Source organism: Rhinatrema bivittatum, chromosome 11, assembly GCF_901001135.1.
Source record: "Rhinatrema bivittatum chromosome 11, aRhiBiv1.1, whole genome shotgun sequence".
Lineage (NCBI taxonomy): Eukaryota > Metazoa > Chordata > Amphibia > Gymnophiona > Rhinatrematidae > Rhinatrema > Rhinatrema bivittatum.
Genome location: NC_042625.1, coordinates 1548801 through 1567643, shown reverse-complemented (window position 1 = coordinate 1567643; position 18843 = coordinate 1548801). Strand labels below are relative to the sequence as shown.

Sequence of the window (18843 nt, the reverse complement as noted above, 5' to 3'; positions counted from 1 at the left end):
AAACTATAACCTTTACTGATCTCTGAAAGCTAGCGTTTAGCCCTCCAAAAGAAACTTCTCTACAGACACATTACTAGGTGGATGAGGCACTCCCCTATTTTTATCCCTAAGGATCACAACCTCCCACTGACTGACCACGTTTATACACACTAATTCATTTCTTATCTGTCAGCGTCGTAACTGCTTTTTAAGGTCTGGATCCTCTTACCTAAGAAGGCATTAATTTTGGGCCTGTGCATTTCTCTTGCTCTTCGGACATTACTGTCCCATTTCCCTTGATCCTTTTACACACCATTCATACATCTCTTGCAATTCACCAAATTCTCTAGTTTCTGAAAGGCCAAGGGTTGTAGAAACGCCGAAGGCAAGGCCATAATATAGTAATTTGCAAATAAGGAAATGTAAAAGAAGCACCCACACCATAGTACTCCCGCATTTCGGAGAAGGAAATCGGAGTCCCCTCTCTGTGAGCAAATGCCCCAGATAAGTGATACCCACCCTGCGCCATAACTGAAATGCCGACGAATGAGAACCCGGGGAAAATTCTGCATTGCCCGCCACTGGTAGCAGGTAAGCGCTGATTCGGGGCACTTGAAGGAATTTGGTCAATTTGACCCAGGCTTGCCGAATCGGCTGCACTATTCTAGATTGAGTCAAAAAGGCAGAGAGTTTTGTCGGCTCTACCTGGAGTGCATATCGTACATCGATGGGGGCAGTCAAGGCAATCTCAGTGATGAAACTAGTATGGGACGAAGTACCCAGTATCCGAATGATTCGTAGATTGCTAGCCAATGTATACAACGCCAAATTCGGCACTCCCAGGCCTCCCGATCCCCAACGCTCCTGCAACCATGAGAGGGATCGGCGTGCCCTACCCAACTCCATAGAAATTGCCGTAAAGAGCGATCAATCTAGGCTACGTCCCGAGGCCATAGTTGGATGGGTAGATTTTGAAGGAGGTATAACCATTTAGGGAGGATGACCATTTTGTACAAATTCACACGGCCACATAAAGATAAGGGGAGATTTTTCCACGCAGCAAGAGTCTCCTGCGTAGATTGTAGGAGACGAGGGACATTGACTTGATAAACCGATGGGTCAGTTGGTATGTTGACCCCCAGATAACGGAAAGAATCATTCACCGACTGTAATGGAAAGGGATCACACCAATGTTCCCGCAATGTATCTGGGAAGGCCAACGCTGAGGACTTATTTTCATTCAGCCAAAATCCTGAGAAGGCCCCAAAGACACCAAACACTCTGAGGAGAGAAGATAGAGAGGAAGCAGGATCTGTTCAAAAAACGAGGAGGTCATCTGCAAAAGCGGCACATTTAAATATCTCCGTATTGAAATGTACTCCCCGGATCGCGGGTGTCGCCTGTATAGCCAAGTCCCACCAACTAAATCCACCCGCCTAACTTCAACCAAAGAACGTGCATTCTCCACCGCAGGCCCCGTCATTTGGAACAATCTACCGATAGACCTTAGACTAGAACCCTGCCTTCTTACCTTCTGAAGAAAACTTAAGACTTGGCTATTCCTACAAGCCTTCCCCTAAAATCTACAAGGTCAATCCAGACTCAGCCCTACTGACGAGATGCTCTCACCAGGCCCAGTATACTTCATATGTATTTAATTTATAGTTTTTCCGCTGTCTTTCTACTTCCTGGCTACTCTAGCCTCCCAAGTTCTATCTCCTTGTTATATGTAACTTTGCTTGCTTTGACCTACTTGTTATTTGATTACCTAATTATATAATTATTATTGGTTTTTCATTTACTTAGACCCCTAGTTCCATGTAAACCGGTTTGATATGAATCCTTTTCATGAAGATCGGTATAGAAAAATGTTAAATAAATAAATAAATATAGCCAACAAAGGCTCTAATTGCAGAATGAAGAGGAGTGGGAATAAGGGGCAGCCTTCACGCGTACCCCTCAAAATGGGGAAGGGCACCAACTGTTCTCAATTGGCTGATATAGTCGCTTGGGGGTCCCTATACAGTAACTGAACCGCCTCATAAAAGAAGCCTTCACACCCGGACGTGAGTGGGAGGAGCCGCGAGCATTTACATCGCCGCGGCGGCGTTCGTGGAGAGCGGAGACCAGGCTGCTGGGCCCCCCCTTCTAGGACCGGAACAGCCCTGCCATACCCGGACGTGAGTGGGAGGAGCCGCGAGCATTTACATCGCCGCGGCGGCGTTCGTGGAGAGCGGAGACCAGGCTGCTGGGCCCCCCTTCTAGGACCGGAACAGCCCTGCCATACCCGGACGTGAGTGGGAGGAGCCGCGAGCATTAACAACCTGCTTTTCAGTTGTTTGGGATAATTCGGAAATCATTAGCTTTGGTGATTTTTTACATATAGGCATATGGACTATGTTTGCTTTTAATGGAACCTCTCTGTTGGGATGCCCTAACTCTCCTGTTTCATTAGTATCCTTCAAGGATACATTTCTCCGAACCATGCACTGCTGAGTGACTGTTGGCTTTCCCCGTTGTTCTAGTTTAAAAGCTGCACTATCTCCTTTTTGAAAGTTAGTGCCAGCAGCTTGGTTCCTCTCTGGTTAAGGTGGAGCCCATCCTTTCGGAAAAGTCTCCCCTTTCCCCAAAAGTTTCCCCAGTTCCTTACAAAGCTGAATCCCTCTTCCTTGCACCATCGTCTCATCCACACATTAAACTCTGGAGCTCTGCCTGCCTCTGGAGACCTGCACGTGGAACAGGAAGCATTTCAGAATTGTAATTAGACTGATTAATTTTCCCAAGCAGAAAATAGTGCCACCTGTGCAAATGTTGAGGAGATACTTCATGGAAATATTGAAAATACCGGAGAGCATTTTACCACCTATTGCTAAGGTTTACTCTGTACCCTCTGCTAAGAAAGACCCTCAACCAGATTCTACTTGCCAACCTTCCTTTGATGTGTTAAAAATTACTGATTTTTTGGAAAGCTCTGACTCTGTACCTACGTCTACTTCAACCTTGTTGGTTATGTTTGTTTTGGACTCTGATCGGGATCTTGTGATGAGATAATTGTTTTTGTAATATAGTTACCCCTTTTCTAAATCATCGAGTAAATGTCTTTCCTGATGTAGCAAAAGCAACCCAGCTTAGAAGAAAGTGATTTCTGCTTTTAAGTCCTGATGTTTTACAACTCAAGAGCTTTATTTTTGTTAAATTTTCCTTGTAAATGCATGATTAAGTTGTAAGGGGTCAAATTTTTTTTTTTGGATCCACAACAATTAACTAATAGTTGCTTTGCCAGGTTCACTTTCTACTATATCATCTCCTCAAGATATATGGCTAAAATTATATTGTGCTAGGCTGACTTTAATGTTATCTTCTATTTTTTATTTAAATTTCTTCTCAATATTGAGTAATGCACCCCTTACTTACGGGTCGATACTGTAAGGCCGCGGTAGAAACAGTGCGGCAGTGTCAGGCGCACCCTTCCTCCCCGCACCCACAGTTCTCTTGACCTAGCGCCTGATACTCTCTTCTAATTGCATGCAAATGCATGCCGCGGCTGTGAAGCGTTAGGGAAGGGTTATGCCCGTGCAACCCATTTTACTGTATAGGCGCTTAATACAGCACCTATACAGTAACCTGGGTGCGCTGGTACCTGTCATTTCAAATGTCATTTGAAATGACAGGCACCAGGAAGTGTAAAAAACAAAATTTTTAAATACTTGTCGGAGGGCCGCGTGGGTCCAGGCGGTCGGCGGGCAGGATCCGGGGGGCGGGTGGTCGCGTGTTAAAATCTAGGCTGCGGGCGGGTGGGCACCTATTCCAGGCGGCGGCGGCGGCAGCGGCAGGGGCGGGTGGACGCGCGTTAGTTTCAGACGGCCGGCGGGCGGCGGCGGGAGCCGGGTGGTCGCATGTTAAATCTAGGCCGGGTCGCACAGACGCGCATTCATCCAGGCGGAGGAGCCTGGATGAATGAATTCATTCACTATCGGTGCGACCCCTGCGATTCGGTGCTCAAGGCAGTCACATGCCGTGACGTCGGGCGTCGTGACGTCACGCCTTGAGCACCGAATCGCAGGGGCCGCACAGGCGCGCATTCATCCAGGCTCCTCCGCCTGGATGAATGCACGTCTGTGCGACCCCTGCGATTCGGTGCTCAAGGCAGTCACATGCCGTGACGTCGGGCGTCGTGACGTCACGCCTTGAGCGCCGAATCGCAGGGGTCGCACAGACGCGCATTCATCCAGGCTCCTCCGCCTGGATGAATGCGCATCTGTGCGACCCGGCCTAGATTTAACACGCAACCACCCGGCTCCCGCCGCTGCCCGCCGGCCGTCTGAAACTAACGCGCGTCCACCCGCCCCCGCCGCCGCCTGGAACAGGCGCCCACCCGCCCGCAGCCTAGATTTAACACCTGGCTCCCGCCGCCGGCCACCTGGACCCACGCGACAGTTATTTAAAATTTTTTATTTTTTTTTATTGTGTTTTATTGTTTTTGAGTATCTTAAGCGGTGTCGATGGATTTGTTACTAGACTCACAGTCCTAACTCCTACTAGGGGGAGGCGGTAAACTAACACGTTAAGGCCGCGGCAAAACAGCGGGTTACTAAGGAGATAATATCAGCGCCCGTTACAGTATCGGAGGGGAATAGCTAATTCCTTCATTATACAGCTAATTCGTTCATTTACATGCTGCGTGCGGAAAGGGTTATGTGTCTATTTTACGAAGCGCTAAGGACGCGTGAAACTGGAGACTGTATCGCTGGATCGCCTTACTCGTCTGTATTGTGCGCTCCCAGCACGTTACAGACGGGAAATCTTCAACCGCACGTTACTGTATCGACCCGTTAGTGGGCTAAGAAGTAAAAGCAAGTTTGCTTACCATAAACGGTGTTTTCCGTAGATAGCAGATGAATTGGCCATGCTGTCTGGGTATGTCCTCCGTGCCACTAGGTAGTGGAGCTCTCTAAGATCACCAAAGTCTTTCAGTGAGGTGTTCCCTCTTGTATCTTTCCGCGTTCGCCTGAGGCTCCTCAGTCCATATCAAAGCAAATTAGTATGCCATGTCGGAACTGTCCGGGGAGGCGGGCGGGTTAGCATGGCCAATTCATCTGCTATCTACGGAAAACACCGTTTACAATAAGCAAACTTGCTTTTTTCACGTAAATAAGCAGCTGAATTAGCCATGCTGTCTGGGAGTCCCCAGCTGTCGTATTGAGCTTATTGTTATGAGTAAATTTGTTTGGGTTTTTTTTGCTCAATACTGTGACGTAGAGGAGGACAGTTCTTATGAAGGTTCAGTATGTGCCTTTCTGCAGAATAGTCCGCCCCATGCGTGCATCATCCGCAGCTTGTTTGTCCAAATAGTAATGGGATGTGAAGGTATGTAGTGATGACCACGTGGCTGCCTTAGATGTCTATGAGAGGCACCTCATGGAGGTGGGCAACTGAAGCAGCCATTGCACGGACTTGATGCGCTTTAGACGTTGCAGATAGTTGTTCCGAATGCTTTTTTTTTTTTTATATAAAGTTTTATTAGAGACACCAATAAATACAGATAACATAGAACAATATTAAGTAAATGATATGGTCATAAGAACAACCTTGTAGTATGACCAAACATACTGTATGTACATCCCTTAAATGGAGTGTTAAAAAGAACAATCACCCAAATCCTGAAAAGTGTATGGGATTAAATTTGGTTGCAATGAAAGGACTCCATATCAAAACAGGGTGTTGTGTTTTATGATTTTCGTTTCATGTCCCCATAAAATCACCCTCCCTTCCCCTCCACCCCCTCCCTTCCCTAATACTTCCCTGAAATAAAACTAAAGTAAAGTAATAGAGATGATATGTATAATGATGTTTTGGTTGTCAGGTTACTGCGAGTTAATCTGCCACTGTGTATCATCACTATGAGTTCTCTCGCCATGTTCGATAATTCTGCCATGTTTTCTGGAACCACCCAATGGACTTTTGTTTGTGTGCTGTGATTTCAGCTAAAATGTATATTTTCCCTAATTGGTGTTGAATATCACTTAATGTAGGTGAGATGGATGATTTCCACTTCCTAGCGATTTCAACTCTAGTAGCTGTAAAAATATAATTGAGCAATCTATTATCATACTCCAAATTTGGGAAAAGTGGAACACCCATTAAAGCAATGTTGTAGGTTAATCACCAAAGTAGTCTTGAATAACTGACTGATCCAGGCTTCAGTATCATACCATAGACATCGGATTGGCGTGCAATCCCACCACATATAAAGATAACTTCCTGCCATAAGGCAGCCTCTCCAACAATTATCAGATATAGTAGGTATCACTTTATGTAATTTAACCAGGCAATGGTGCCATCTAAATTGCAATCCTTTTCCCACTCTTTTGAATATCCCCTCCTATTCCATCTGGGAAAAGCTTGTCTGCAGATCATTTTCCCAGGCTATCATATGGTTGGACTTGGTGAACTGTTCCCATCCCAGTAATGTATAAATTATTGATAATAATTTGGTGGCCTGGTCAGCTTTCTGGCATAAAATTTCAAAATCAAACTTATTGTAAGTGACCTCGAAGCAGGGAAGCATGAGCGAAATGTCGCAGTTGTAGGTACGGATAAATATCAGAATTGGACAATTCAAATTTCAATTGCAGATCCTGAAAGGTAGCTATGTCTCTATTTCCCCACCCATGATCCCATGTTCGAATACCCTTGGGTTTCCGAACGCTTTTGATAACAGAATTGTATACAGTTGGATATCCAGAAGGATAATGTTCTTTTTGATACTGGACGTCCTGGCACATTTGAATTGAAGGAGAGGAAGAGTTGTGAGGCTCTGTTGGGAGAATGGGTGCGTTTTTTGTAATAGGCAAGCACATGTTTACAATTCAGGGTGTGAAGTTTTTGTTCATTATCATTGGTGTGTGGTTTTGGATGGAAAGTGGGTAAAGTGATGGTTTGGTTAATGTGAAAAACCGAAACCACCTTTGGCAGAAAATTGGGGTGTGTACGTAGTGTAACTTTATCATGGTAAAATTGAAGATAAGGAGGATCGTGAACCAAGGCTTGTAGTTCACTGACCCGCGTTGCTGATGTGAGGGCAGTTCGAAAGGCAGTAGCATGAGCTGATGTGAGGGTTCGAAAGGCAGTAACATGAGCTGTTCTAGGACTATATTGATATCCCACGGCACTGGCGGTTTCCTTGTCGGGGGACGTAAGCACGACTCCTTTCATGAACCTGGATATGAGAGAATGACATGAAATGGGTTCCCCATTCAGGGTTTATGGTAAGCTGCTATGGCGCGTAAATGTACTTGGAGTGAGGCAGTGGCTAGGCCTTCACTGTAGAGTAGATGGAGGTAGGCCAGAAGGCGCTCTGGTGGGCAGGTGAGTGGGCAGGTGTATTTGAGCACCAGGAAGAGTAATGTGACTATTTTCGTTGGTAGTTGAGTCTAGTCGATGGTTTTCTGGAGGAGACTAGTATGTGCTGAAGAGGAGGAGTGATGTTCAAGTTTTGGAAAATGAGCCTTTCAATCTCCATGCATGACGTGCAGTGATGAATGAAGTGAATGAAGTAGTGATCCATGGAAATAAGGCAAAACGATTACCGGCATGGTTAAAAGGGGAGGTGAAAGAAGCTATTTTAGCCAAAAGATCTTCATTCAAAAATTGGAACAAGGATCCAACAGAAGAAAATAGGATAAAGCATAAACATTGGCAAGTTAAATTTAAGACATTGATAAGACAGGCTAATAGAGAATTTGAAAAGAAGTTGGCTGTAGAAGCAAAAACTCACAGTAAAAACTTTTTTTAAATATATCCGAAGCAGAAAGCCTGTGAGGGAGTCAGTTGGACCGTTAGATGATCGAGGAGTTAAAGGAGCACTTAGAGAAGATAAGGCCATTGCGGAAAGATTAAATGATTTCTTTGCTTCGGTGTTTACTGAAGAGGATGTTGGGGAGGTACCCATAATGGAGAAGGTTTTCATGGGTAATGATTCAGATGGACTGAATCAAATCACGGTGAACCTAGAAGATGTGGTAGGCCTGATTGACAAACTGAAGAGTAGTAAATCACCTGGACCGGATGGTATACACCCCAGAGTTCTGAAGGAACTAAAAAATGAAATTTCAGACCTATTAGTAAAAATTTGTAACCTATCATTAAAATCATCCATTGTACCTGAAGACTGGAGTATAGCAAATGTAACCCCAATATTTAAAAAGGGGCTCCAGGGGCGATCCTGGAAACTACAGACAGGTTAGCCTGACTTCAGTGCCAGGAAAAATAGTGGAAAGTGTTCTAAACATCAAAAACACAGAACATATAGAAAGACATGGTTTAATGGAACAAAATCAGCTTGGCTTTACCCAGGGCAAGTCTTGCCTCACAAATCTGCTTCACTTTTTTGAAGGAGTTAATAAACATGTGGATAAAGGTGAACCGGTAGATGTAGTATACTTGGATTTTCAGAAGGCGTTTGACAAAGTTCCTCATGAGAGGCTTCTAGGAAAAGTAAAAAGTCATGGGATAGGTGGCGATGTCCTTTCGTGGATTGCAAACTGGCTAAAAGACAGGAAACAGAGTAGGATTAATTGGACAATTTTCTCAGTGGAAGGGAGTGGGCAGTGGAGTGCCTCAGGGATCTGTATTGGGACCCCTTACTTTTCAATATATTTATAAATGATCTGGAAAGAAATACGACGAGTGAGATAATCAAATTTGCAAATGACACAAAATTGTTCAGAGTAGTTAAATCACAAGCAGATTGTGATAAATTGCAGGAAGACCTTGTGAGACTGGAAATTGGGCATCCAAATGGCAGATGAAATTTAATGTGGATAAGTGCAAGGTGATGCATATAGGGAAAAATAACCCATGCTATAATTACACAATGTTGGGTTCCATATTAGGTGCTACAACCCAAGAGAGAAATCTAGGCGTCATAGTGGATAACACATTGAAATTGTCGGTTCAGTGTGCTGCGGCAGTCAAAAAAGCAAACAGAATGTTGGGAATTATTAGAAAGGGAATGATGAATGAAACGGAAAATGTCATAATGCCTCTGTATCGCTCCATGGTGAGACTGCACCTTGAATACTGTGTACAATTCTGGTCGCCACATCTCAAAAAAGATATAATTGCGATGGAGAAGGTACAGAGAAGGGCTCCCAAAATGATAAGGGGAATGGAACAGCTCCCCTATGAGGAAAGACTAAAGAGGTTAGGACTTTTCAGCTTGGAGAAGAGACAGCTGAGGGGGGATATGATAGAGATGTTTAAAATTATGAGAGGTCTAGAACGGGTAGATGTGAATCGGTTATTTACTCTTTCGGATAGTAGAAGACTAGGGGGCACTCCATGAAGTTAGCATGGGGCACATTTAAAACTAATTGGAGAAAGTTCTTTTTTACTCAACGCACAATTAAACTCTGGAATTTGTTGCCAGAGGATGTGGTTAGTGCAGTTAGTATAGCTGTGTTTAAAAAAGGATTGTATAAGTTCTTGGAGGAGAAGTCCATTACCTGCTATTAAGTTCACTTAGAGAATAGCCACTGCCATTAGCAATGGTAACATGGAATAGACTTAGTTTTTGGGTACTTGCCAGGTTCTTATGGCCTGGATTGGCCACTGTTGGAAACAGGATGCTGTGCTTGATGGACCCTTGGTCTGACCCAGTATGGCATTTTCTTATGTTCTTATGTTCTCCTGGGTAAGTAGTTGAGGGCTGTTGCCTAGGGGAATTGGATTGTGTATTGAACATTGTATCAGGTAACTGTATCATGGTTGTCTTGGCCACGCTGGCGCGATGAGAATCAAATCTGCCTCGTCCTCAATGCATCTTTGGACTGTGCGAGAGATGCGTGGTATCGGAGGGGACACGTACAGAAGACTCTATGACCAGTTTTTGAGGAACGCGTCTGAGCTAGTCTGTGTGGGCTTGGATACACTGAGCAAAACTCCTTATTTTCTCGTTGCGCTATGTCGTGAAAAGGTCGATGCAGGGAAGACCCCAAGTTGGAGGAAAAATGCGATTGTGCTACCTCCTGATGTAGTTCCCATTGTTACGTAAGGGGGTGTTTAGTGGTGCCCCCATGGGCCTCAGCCCAACCCAGATGAATCCAGACCAAACTGAGGGTTGACGGCGTGTTCCAGCATGGCTGACGGTCTTACCCTCTGCCAGGCCTGCAAGCTCCCAAAGCAACAACAGGATAATGTTGGAATGTAATGGTCCTCTCCGACCATTCCAAGCCCTTTCGGAACCTGCCGCTTGGATCGGCATGGAGCAGCAGGCCTGGCCTGAGGTCAAGGGCAAACGGGCCTTGAATCGAAGACATTATTTATTTTATTTATTTGTGGTTTTTATATACCGGACCTTCGTAGAATAACATCAGTTCGGTTTACATTATAACTTCAAAATCAGCAAAACAGAGGCTTTACATAGAACTTATAGGAAAACAGTGAATAAAAATAATTAAATAAACTATACATGAACGAGGCTTAAATAGAGAGAACTTAAATAGAGGTTGTTGATAACTGAGATGGTATTGAGAGAAATGATTGGGGATGGAGTGGGGGAAAGAAAGAAAGGGGGTAGAGGGGGGATGAAGATGGACGGAATGTATAGAGGGGATAGGGGTTGGGTATTGCATATAGGGAGGGGAATGAAAAGTTGAAAGGGTTGCATGGGGGAGGGAAAGGAGGAGTTGCATAGATTGCAAGGATCTATTTACAATAGATGCATTGGGGAGGAAATAGCATATATGATTATAAAACTATATACAAAGTGTACATTATTGAAGATATGTAAGTCAAGGCATGAAGTTGAAAGAGAGGGAGTTATCTTATGAGGGATCGTAAAGTTAGAACTGAGGGATCTGTTAGGGGCAGGGACGCGGGAGAGGAGGGGTGGTGAGGGTAGAGGCATTGTGTGGCAGGGAGAGAGTTTGTTGGCAAAGAAGATGAAGGGTGAGCAAAATGAGTGAGTTTTGGTGATATGTACTATTTGAATGCACCAAGGTCGATGCTACGGCATCGCAGACGAAGACATGACACCAGGGCTGATGCAACGGCATCAGTGACGAGGAACTTGACAAAGTCCAGACGAGACGAGAAGCTGGGAAGGAAGACATTGGCACTGTCTCTCAGGGTGCCCTACTCAGCCCACCTTCACGGGCGGACCCAATGGGCTGGTCACGGACCACCCCTGTCCCACTGCGTGCCCTACACAGCCCGAGGAGGCTGGTCACGGACCACGCTGATGAACAGGACAAGCGCTAGGGAAGAATCCAGTTGAAGTGGGACTCCGACGATGAAGCCAGATGTCGCCCGAAGCACCACAAAGGCTGGCAAGACATGACAGCTCAGGAGCACAGGACACCAGTCCACTGCCAGCATCTCCCATGACGAAGCTCTGTCACCCGGAGATTCACGGCCGGCAGAACAGAAGGCTCCGGAGCAAGCACGAACACCAAGGAGGGCAAGGACATCAGGAAGCGAGACATCAGGAGCTGAAACACCAGGACGGGGACCTCAGGCAATGAAGACATAATTCAAGACACAGACCAGACGAGGAGCTCCACGAAGAAGACAAAGGCCTGTCTGAGCACTGGACAGCAGGAGCTTCCAGAGACGAAGTAACTCCGATGCAAGGCAAAGTTGACTGGAAGTTGAAATCCTTTTATAGGGCTGCAGACCGGCGACTCCCTGGGAGGAGTTTGGACGGCCCACACCTAGCTGGCCCTATAACTACGGAGGAGTGCTGCGGGCCGGCCCCTAGGGAGAAGGACGTGGCTCAAACGAGGAAGTCCATGCAATCACAAGCAGCCTCAGGCAGGCCCCAAGAACATTGAGGCCTCCCAGGCCCTGGAGCAAATCCTGGATAGTTTGGAGGCGAGACCCCGGCTTTGGAGTGGCCTCCAGGAAGTGGTAAGGAGCCTCCCGTAGCGCCGCTACAGGAGGGTTCATAACACCCATTTGTAGGGGTGAAATATTCTGCTCAGTTTGTCTGTTCTGGAATTGCTGATTCTGGGTAAGTAAGTTGCCTGTAGGGAGATAGACCTGTTGTGAGCCCATTCCAGGATCTGGACTGTTTCCCTGCAGAGGTTCCAAGAACCTGACCCTCCTTCCTTGTTTATGTAAAACATTGTCACTTGGTTGTCTGTGTGAATCATCACCGTTTTCCCTTGCAGGAATTCTTTGAAGGCTCGAAGGGCGTTCCATACAGCTCGAAGTTCCAGAAGGTTTATGTGTTGATTGAATTCTGTCGTACACCATAGTTCCTGAGTTTGAAGGTTGTCTAGGTGAGCCCTCCCATCCCTTGGGAGAGGCATCTGTGGTGAATATTAGTTGATGTCTAGGTGGTCGTAGAGGTGATCCCGTTGTTAATGTTGATGGGAGTAGTCACCATTGCAGGTCTTTTTTCATGCTGATAGGGTGATGGAGTTGACAGTGGATGAAGGAACTGGGGTCCAATTGATTCTTCAGACCTCATTGTAAGTGACACATGTGTAGTCGTGTGTGTGGGACTACATAGATAGATGCTGCCATGTGTCCTAGAATAGTCAGGATTTGGCGGGCCGGAACAGTTGTACTGTGTAGTAAAACTGAAGACAGTGTGGAGAGAGCTAGTGCTCGCGGCTTTGGCAGGAATGCCTTGTCTTGAATGGTGTCGATATAGGCCTTGATGAACTGTAAGGTTTGTGTAGACCCAGATTGTCTACGCAAGAAATCATGTGAATTAGTAGGAGAGACTGGTTGGGTGCTACTAGAAGCCAATCATCCAGATAAGGAAATATTTGAACCCCCTGTTGAGGAAGGTCTGCCACCGCTACTGCTAGACATTTGGTGAAGACTCGGGGCAGAGGAGAGGCCAAATGGAAGAACTTTGTACTGGAAGTGTTTGTCGTCCATCTGGAAACAGAGGTAACACCAGGAGTTGGGATGCATTGGTATGTGGGCATATGCATCCTTCAAGTCCCGTGAACACATCCAATCATTGGGTCGAAGGAAGGGAAGAATGGACTTGAAAGAAGTCATTTTGAATTTCTCTTTGTGAAGGTAATTGTTGAGTGAACATAGGTCCAATATTGGATGTAGCCCTCCTGACTTTTTGGGAATAAGGAAGTATTGTGAATAGAACCCTTGATGAAGTTGTGGAGAAGTTAATTCCCGAATGCACTTTTGTTGGAGGAGTATTTCGATTTCCCGAAGGAGAGATCCTCGATGTGCAGTTTGGTGTTTTTGACAAAATAAGTGTGAGAGGGTCGGAAGGGATTTGAAATTGAGGGAGGAACCCTCCTTTATTATAATCAGGACCCAATGGTCGGATGTAATGTTGTCCCAGGCTGGGAGGAACCTGGACAACCTGCCCCCTACCAAAGATGTGTGAGCCGGTGGTGAAAGTACTTCTAAAACCCTTGCTGGGTCTTTGAGGGTTGAGGATCAGTTTGTTGATGGGACTGGCGAGGAGCTCTGGGGCGCTGTTGCAGTCCTTGTTGCTGGTAAGGCTGCTGTCTGGTAGGTTGACAGGGGGAGGCCTGTAAAAAGAGTAAGGCTTGTACGTTTTGGGATAGCTGGTTTTCCTGTAAGAAGAATACTGTCGCCTAGATGATGAAGGCTGGTGAGGAGAGATCAGTGATAATACTGCTGTCATTTTTTCCTTAAGCTTTGTTACCATTTCGGTGAACTTATCTCCAAACAAATTGTCAGGATGGCATGGAAGATTGGCTAATTTGTCATGGATGTCGTCCCTAATGGCATTGGATCTAAGCCATGCAAGCCTCCTCGCTGCTATGGTGTTCGCAGAAGTTTTTGAGGAAATCTCAAACCCCTCATAAACTGAGAGAAGGAGGTGTCTGAGACCTTCTTCCATATTATGATATTCTGCAGGCAAGTTGGTCTCTGAGGATCCCTGTTGTAAATGAGGCTTTAGAGTCTGTAGATTTTCAAACAGATATTGTGCTATGAAAAATTGATGATTTTGGATCTTAGCATTTAGCATGCTGGATTGAAACACTTTCTTTGCGAAGTCATCCAGAAATTTTGCATCTCAAGCTGGTGGTGTGTTCAAGTGTAGTTGTGACTTCCTTGGTTTCTGCATCACAGATTCAACTACTATAGAAGTATGTGGGAGTTGAACTGCTGAGTAAAAGGGGGAGTCCCTCATGTGGTATTTGAGGTCTATTTTCCTCCATGTTGGTGGAGTAGAGGGAGGGGTATCCCATGTCTTTATCATCACTGCATTTAGCATGAAGTATTGTGGAAGTGCTATGGGCTCAATGGGATTGTCAAAAATTTTTAGGATCCCTAACATTTCTTGACAGGGGTCTGGTATTTTCCTCGTTTCTATATTTAGCATTAATCCTACCTTTTCCAAGAATTGGGAATAGGTAAGGTCTACTGATGGAGAGGCGGGTTCAGGTGAGACCTCAGCTGGGTCTGACAGATAGCCTGTTGATGAGTCTGCTGAGGAAGATGTGTCTAGGAGATCTTCCACTGGCAATGAAGGCCTTTTTGATTGGTCCTTTGGGGCTGCACTCAGGATAGAGGGGACTTCTGGAACCACTGGTATTACGGCTGGAATATGTAGTGGTGGCTGATATGTCTGCTCCATTGATTGTAAGAATTGTGATAATATTGTGGCGATTTGGGAAATAGCTTGTGAAGCTAACCCCGAAGTAGAAGGAGTGGGCAATAGGGCTTCTACAAGCGGTAGGGCGGCCAGTAGTATATCAGTGTTTGGGCCCCTGGGACGCATAACAATTGCTGGAGGTTGGACAACTTTCGGAGTAAAAGGGTCTTGGAGACTAGAATCAGTACGGCATAGAGAGACCGTAGAAAGCCCCGAAAGCACCTCTGAGGAAGATGACGTGCTGCCAGAGAACCTTGGCGGAGAGATATCTTGGTCAGAATCTACTACTAATAGAGGTGATGGTTCTCTAGGTCTTTTATGACCCGTTGTATGCTTTTTAGGCTTCGGCTGCGTCAGCAGAGTCGGCAGTGTCGGAGTAATAGGATCTGCACCGATGTGCATCGATGGCGTCGGTGGTGCGTCAGCAGGATGTGATTGCGACGCTATTTTCTCTTTGCTTCAGTGCACCGTCTCTTCGGAAGTGCGTCGATGCTTCATATGAGAGCCGTAACGATGGCTGTCGGTGAATCGGTGGCGTCGAAGCAGCATGTGGCCACAGTGTTAGACTCATCCCCCGTGCTCTGTGTTGATTTTTGACGGGGCATCAGCGGTGGGTGTTTTAACCCTGGGGGGTCTACAGAAGAGACCCATCGATGAGAGGGGGACTTCTTCTTTCTCTTTGGGCCTGGAGAGGATCTTGTTGAGGCCTCAGAAGAGGCATAAGAGCCCGATGGTCCTGCTTTTAACTGTTGAATCCAGGCAGCTCGCTGGCGCTGTGCTCTTGGGGTCATATGGCCACAGTCCCCACAGTTTGCCTGGTCATGGTCAGGACTGAGGCAGAGATAACAAGATTTGTGGCCATCAGTGACCGACATAATCTTGCCACAGGCACAGAATTTAAATCCTGGTCGAGGCATCCTGACTGGTATAGCCCTTTCCTGTGGTTTTTGATGTTTTGTTTTGGTTTTTACCTCATAACTAAGAATTTTCTCAGGAGAGGAGAGCTCCGCATGCGATCAATTGCAAGGAAAAAACGGACTGAGGAGCCTCAGGCAAATGCTGGAAGATACAAGAGGGAGCACCTCACTGAAAGACTTTGGTGATCTAAGAGAGCTCATCCACCTAGTGGCACGGAGGACATACCCAGACAGAATGGCTAATTCAGCTGCTTATCTAAGTAAAAAAATGTTTTCTTCTATGTATTCTTTGTTGAATAATGATATATTTGTACTGTATTTCCATTTTCTATACAAGATTTGTCTTGATAATATTTTAAAGGCAATAAATAAATATTTTAAAAAAAGAACTGAACCATTTTTTACACCAAACTATGCAGAGGTACCTTTGTTGAACCGATCTATAAATGTAAAACTTTTATGCTGTTTTATTTTCTTTTTGTATATGTTATCCATGTTTTAAATTGATTTTATGCTGTTATATTATGAATGTGACGCTGTAAACAACCCCGATCAATACTTATTGAAGGGATGAGGTACATAAAACTTTAAAATAAATAAATAATCAGATTGAATTAGGGAATAGCCACTACTTATTACCAGCTTTAGTAGCATGGGATCTATTTAATGTTCAGGTACTTGCCAGGTACTTGTATCCTTGATTGGCCACTGTGGAAATAGGTTGATGGACTTGATGAGCCCTGGATCTGACCCAATATGGCAACTTATATTCTTAAATCCCACTCTTGCTCCTTGTGACCTTGGACAAGTCACTTTACTCTCTGTTGCCTCAGGTTTAAACTTAGGCCTAGTATGTTTATGGGAGGATGCCCACTATCGCAGAGGGCTGCCGCCATAATAGTGGGCCCTTCCCTCACAAAGCATTGCAGCTGTATCACGGTGTTGTTTTGTTTCGCGGTAAACACTGTGGGGCAAAACAACACGGGATTGGCCTTTAGGCGCAGTGGCGGCCCCAAGCTCACGGGACTGCTCTCACCTTAAAGGACCATGCCAAAAAAAAAGGCCTGCTCAAAAAAGTAAAAAGGGTGTGGGGGTCAAAGCTGACCCGTTGCTCGTTCCGAGACTGCCTGTCAAGGTGGCCCAAATCACTAAATAGTCCTGCAATGATGGCCCCCCTAACCCTGACTGCATAAAATAAAGTATGTTCCCCCCATCCCCCTTTCCTTACAAAAATGTGTTGGCATTTGCCCCCTTCCTCCCAAAGCCCCAATGCTAATTCTGAATCGTTGGGGTCTGGGGCCAGCCCCTATCTTCCCCCATTCCCCAATAAATAAATCAGTTTAAAGTGGGAATTATATTCCCCCCACACACCCCCAACCTTAAAAAAGCCAAAGTGATCTTCTTCGCTTTGACTCTTCTGACATTGGGGGTTCCGAGGAATAGGGTTTCCACTTCAACGAATGACTTCCTTGTACACTTGGGGGATGGTGGAGGTATTGGGGGCCTTATACCCCAACGATTTAGAGCCCACGTCAGGGTCTCAAGGCTGCCACATTAGATTACAGTTTCCCGAGGTGTTAACTTATCGCGGCTGACAACTTTACAAGTTGGCTGGGATAAGTTAATAACATCAAATTGCCTATTAATGAGCTGCATTGCATGGATTTGCAAAATCCATGCAATGCAAATCAAATCAAAACAGTTCATTGTAATAGGGGAGGGAATCTGGGCTCTGCAAAATACCGTATACATCAAGCAATATAAGCAACACCCATTAGAGCCCTACTCGCAGAGTGATGCATGTCCTAGTTAGTCTGTAAGCCCTCTGGAGATAGAGAAATACCTAAAGTACCTGAAAATAATCCGCTTTGACGTGCCGAAAAGTGGAATATAAATAACTTGCTTGATTCTCATATTCTCCTTTTCCATAAAACCACATCTTCTTCAAAAAAAATAAGATTGGGTATATTCAGCTACACTCCAGGACACCAAGCTTGCACTGCATTTGCTAAATTTGTTGCTTTTTCCTTGCTCATGCTTCCACTTACCCCCATAATCTACTGTGCTTGTCTCCAAGTAAAGAACTCCAAATGTCAGGTTCATTTGCAAGGACTTCTTCTTAAGAAGATTACTTTTACATGCGGCTTTATTCATCAGTCAGCATGGAATGGACAGGTCAGGCATATCATTAACCTGTATATATCTGCGATTCAAACTCTGAAAGAGCTACGACTTCTCATTTCAGCTTACAGGGACCTGCAATCCAGAGAGGAGACTCGAAATGCAGCGTGGACCAAACGAGGCTGGGATGAGAATGTATATTATACAGGTGAGAAAAGGAGAGCTTCTTATAGCACTCCAAGGGTGTCAAAGCCAAAGCTGTGACTTCTGGGAAAGGGTGGGACTGCAGGAGCTGCACACTTTCCCACAGCCATGCTTTTGAGATTAAGAGCTGTGAGCTTCCCTGAAACCCATGCTCCTGCACCATTCCCTACAGTGACTTCTGGAGGGAAAGTTAAGGAGCTCTCCCACAGCCAACGCTCCTACACTGTAGAGTAATTCTTGGGAGAAACTGAGGTGGTTGCTCAACCAGCACTCTTATACTGTTTCCTAGAGTGATTCCTAGGACTGCAGAAGTGGTGAGTTTCCTTACTACCAAACTTGCTGCACCATTCCCTACTAGGGATGTGAATCGTTTTTTGACGATTTAAAATATCGTCCGATATTTTTTAAATCATCATTAATCATTAAAGAGAGCGATACAATAGAAATTCCACCAATTTATTTTGAAAAAATTGTTAATCGGGTTAGTGCACACTAATGGGAGTTAGGACACAACCTAAAATCCCACCCCCGACCCTTTAAAACCGCTCCCTTAGCCTCCACCATCCTCCCGACCCCCCCAAAAACGTTTTAAAATTACCTGGTGGTCCAGCGGGGGTCCCAGGAGTGTTCTCTAGCGCTTGGGCTGTCGGCCGATAAACAAAAAACCCACCCGACCCTTTAAAGCCACTCCCTTAGCCTCCACCACCCTCCCGACCCCCCCAAAAACGTTTTAAAATTACCTGGTGGTCCAGTGGGCCCCGGGAGCGATCTCCCGCTCTCGGGCCATTGGCTGCCACTAATAAAAATGGCACCGATGGCCCTTTGCCCTTACCATGTGACAGGGTAACCGTGCCATTGGCCGGCCCCTGTCACATGGTAGGAGCACTGGATGGCCCGCGCCATTTTTAAAGATGGCGCCAGCCGTCCACTGGAAGGCCCGCGCCATTTTTAAAGATGGCGCCAGCCGTCCACTGGAAGGCCCGCGCCATTTTTAAAGATGGCGCCGGG

At 45.7% G+C, this 18843-nt stretch overlaps 1 protein-coding gene across 2 annotated transcripts in view; it reads left to right on the top strand.

The window, feature by feature from the left end:
* NIPSNAP1 (nipsnap homolog 1) overlaps positions 1-18843 on the top strand; it is a 153063-nt gene that overhangs the window by 132717 nt on the left and 1503 nt on the right. For both annotated transcript variants that reach the window (XM_029619796.1, XM_029619795.1), the window contains one exon: positions 17756-17839. In XM_029619796.1, the coding sequence (XP_029475656.1) occupies positions 17756-17839 (84 nt within the window). The remainder of the gene's footprint in view (positions 1-17755; positions 17840-18843) is intronic.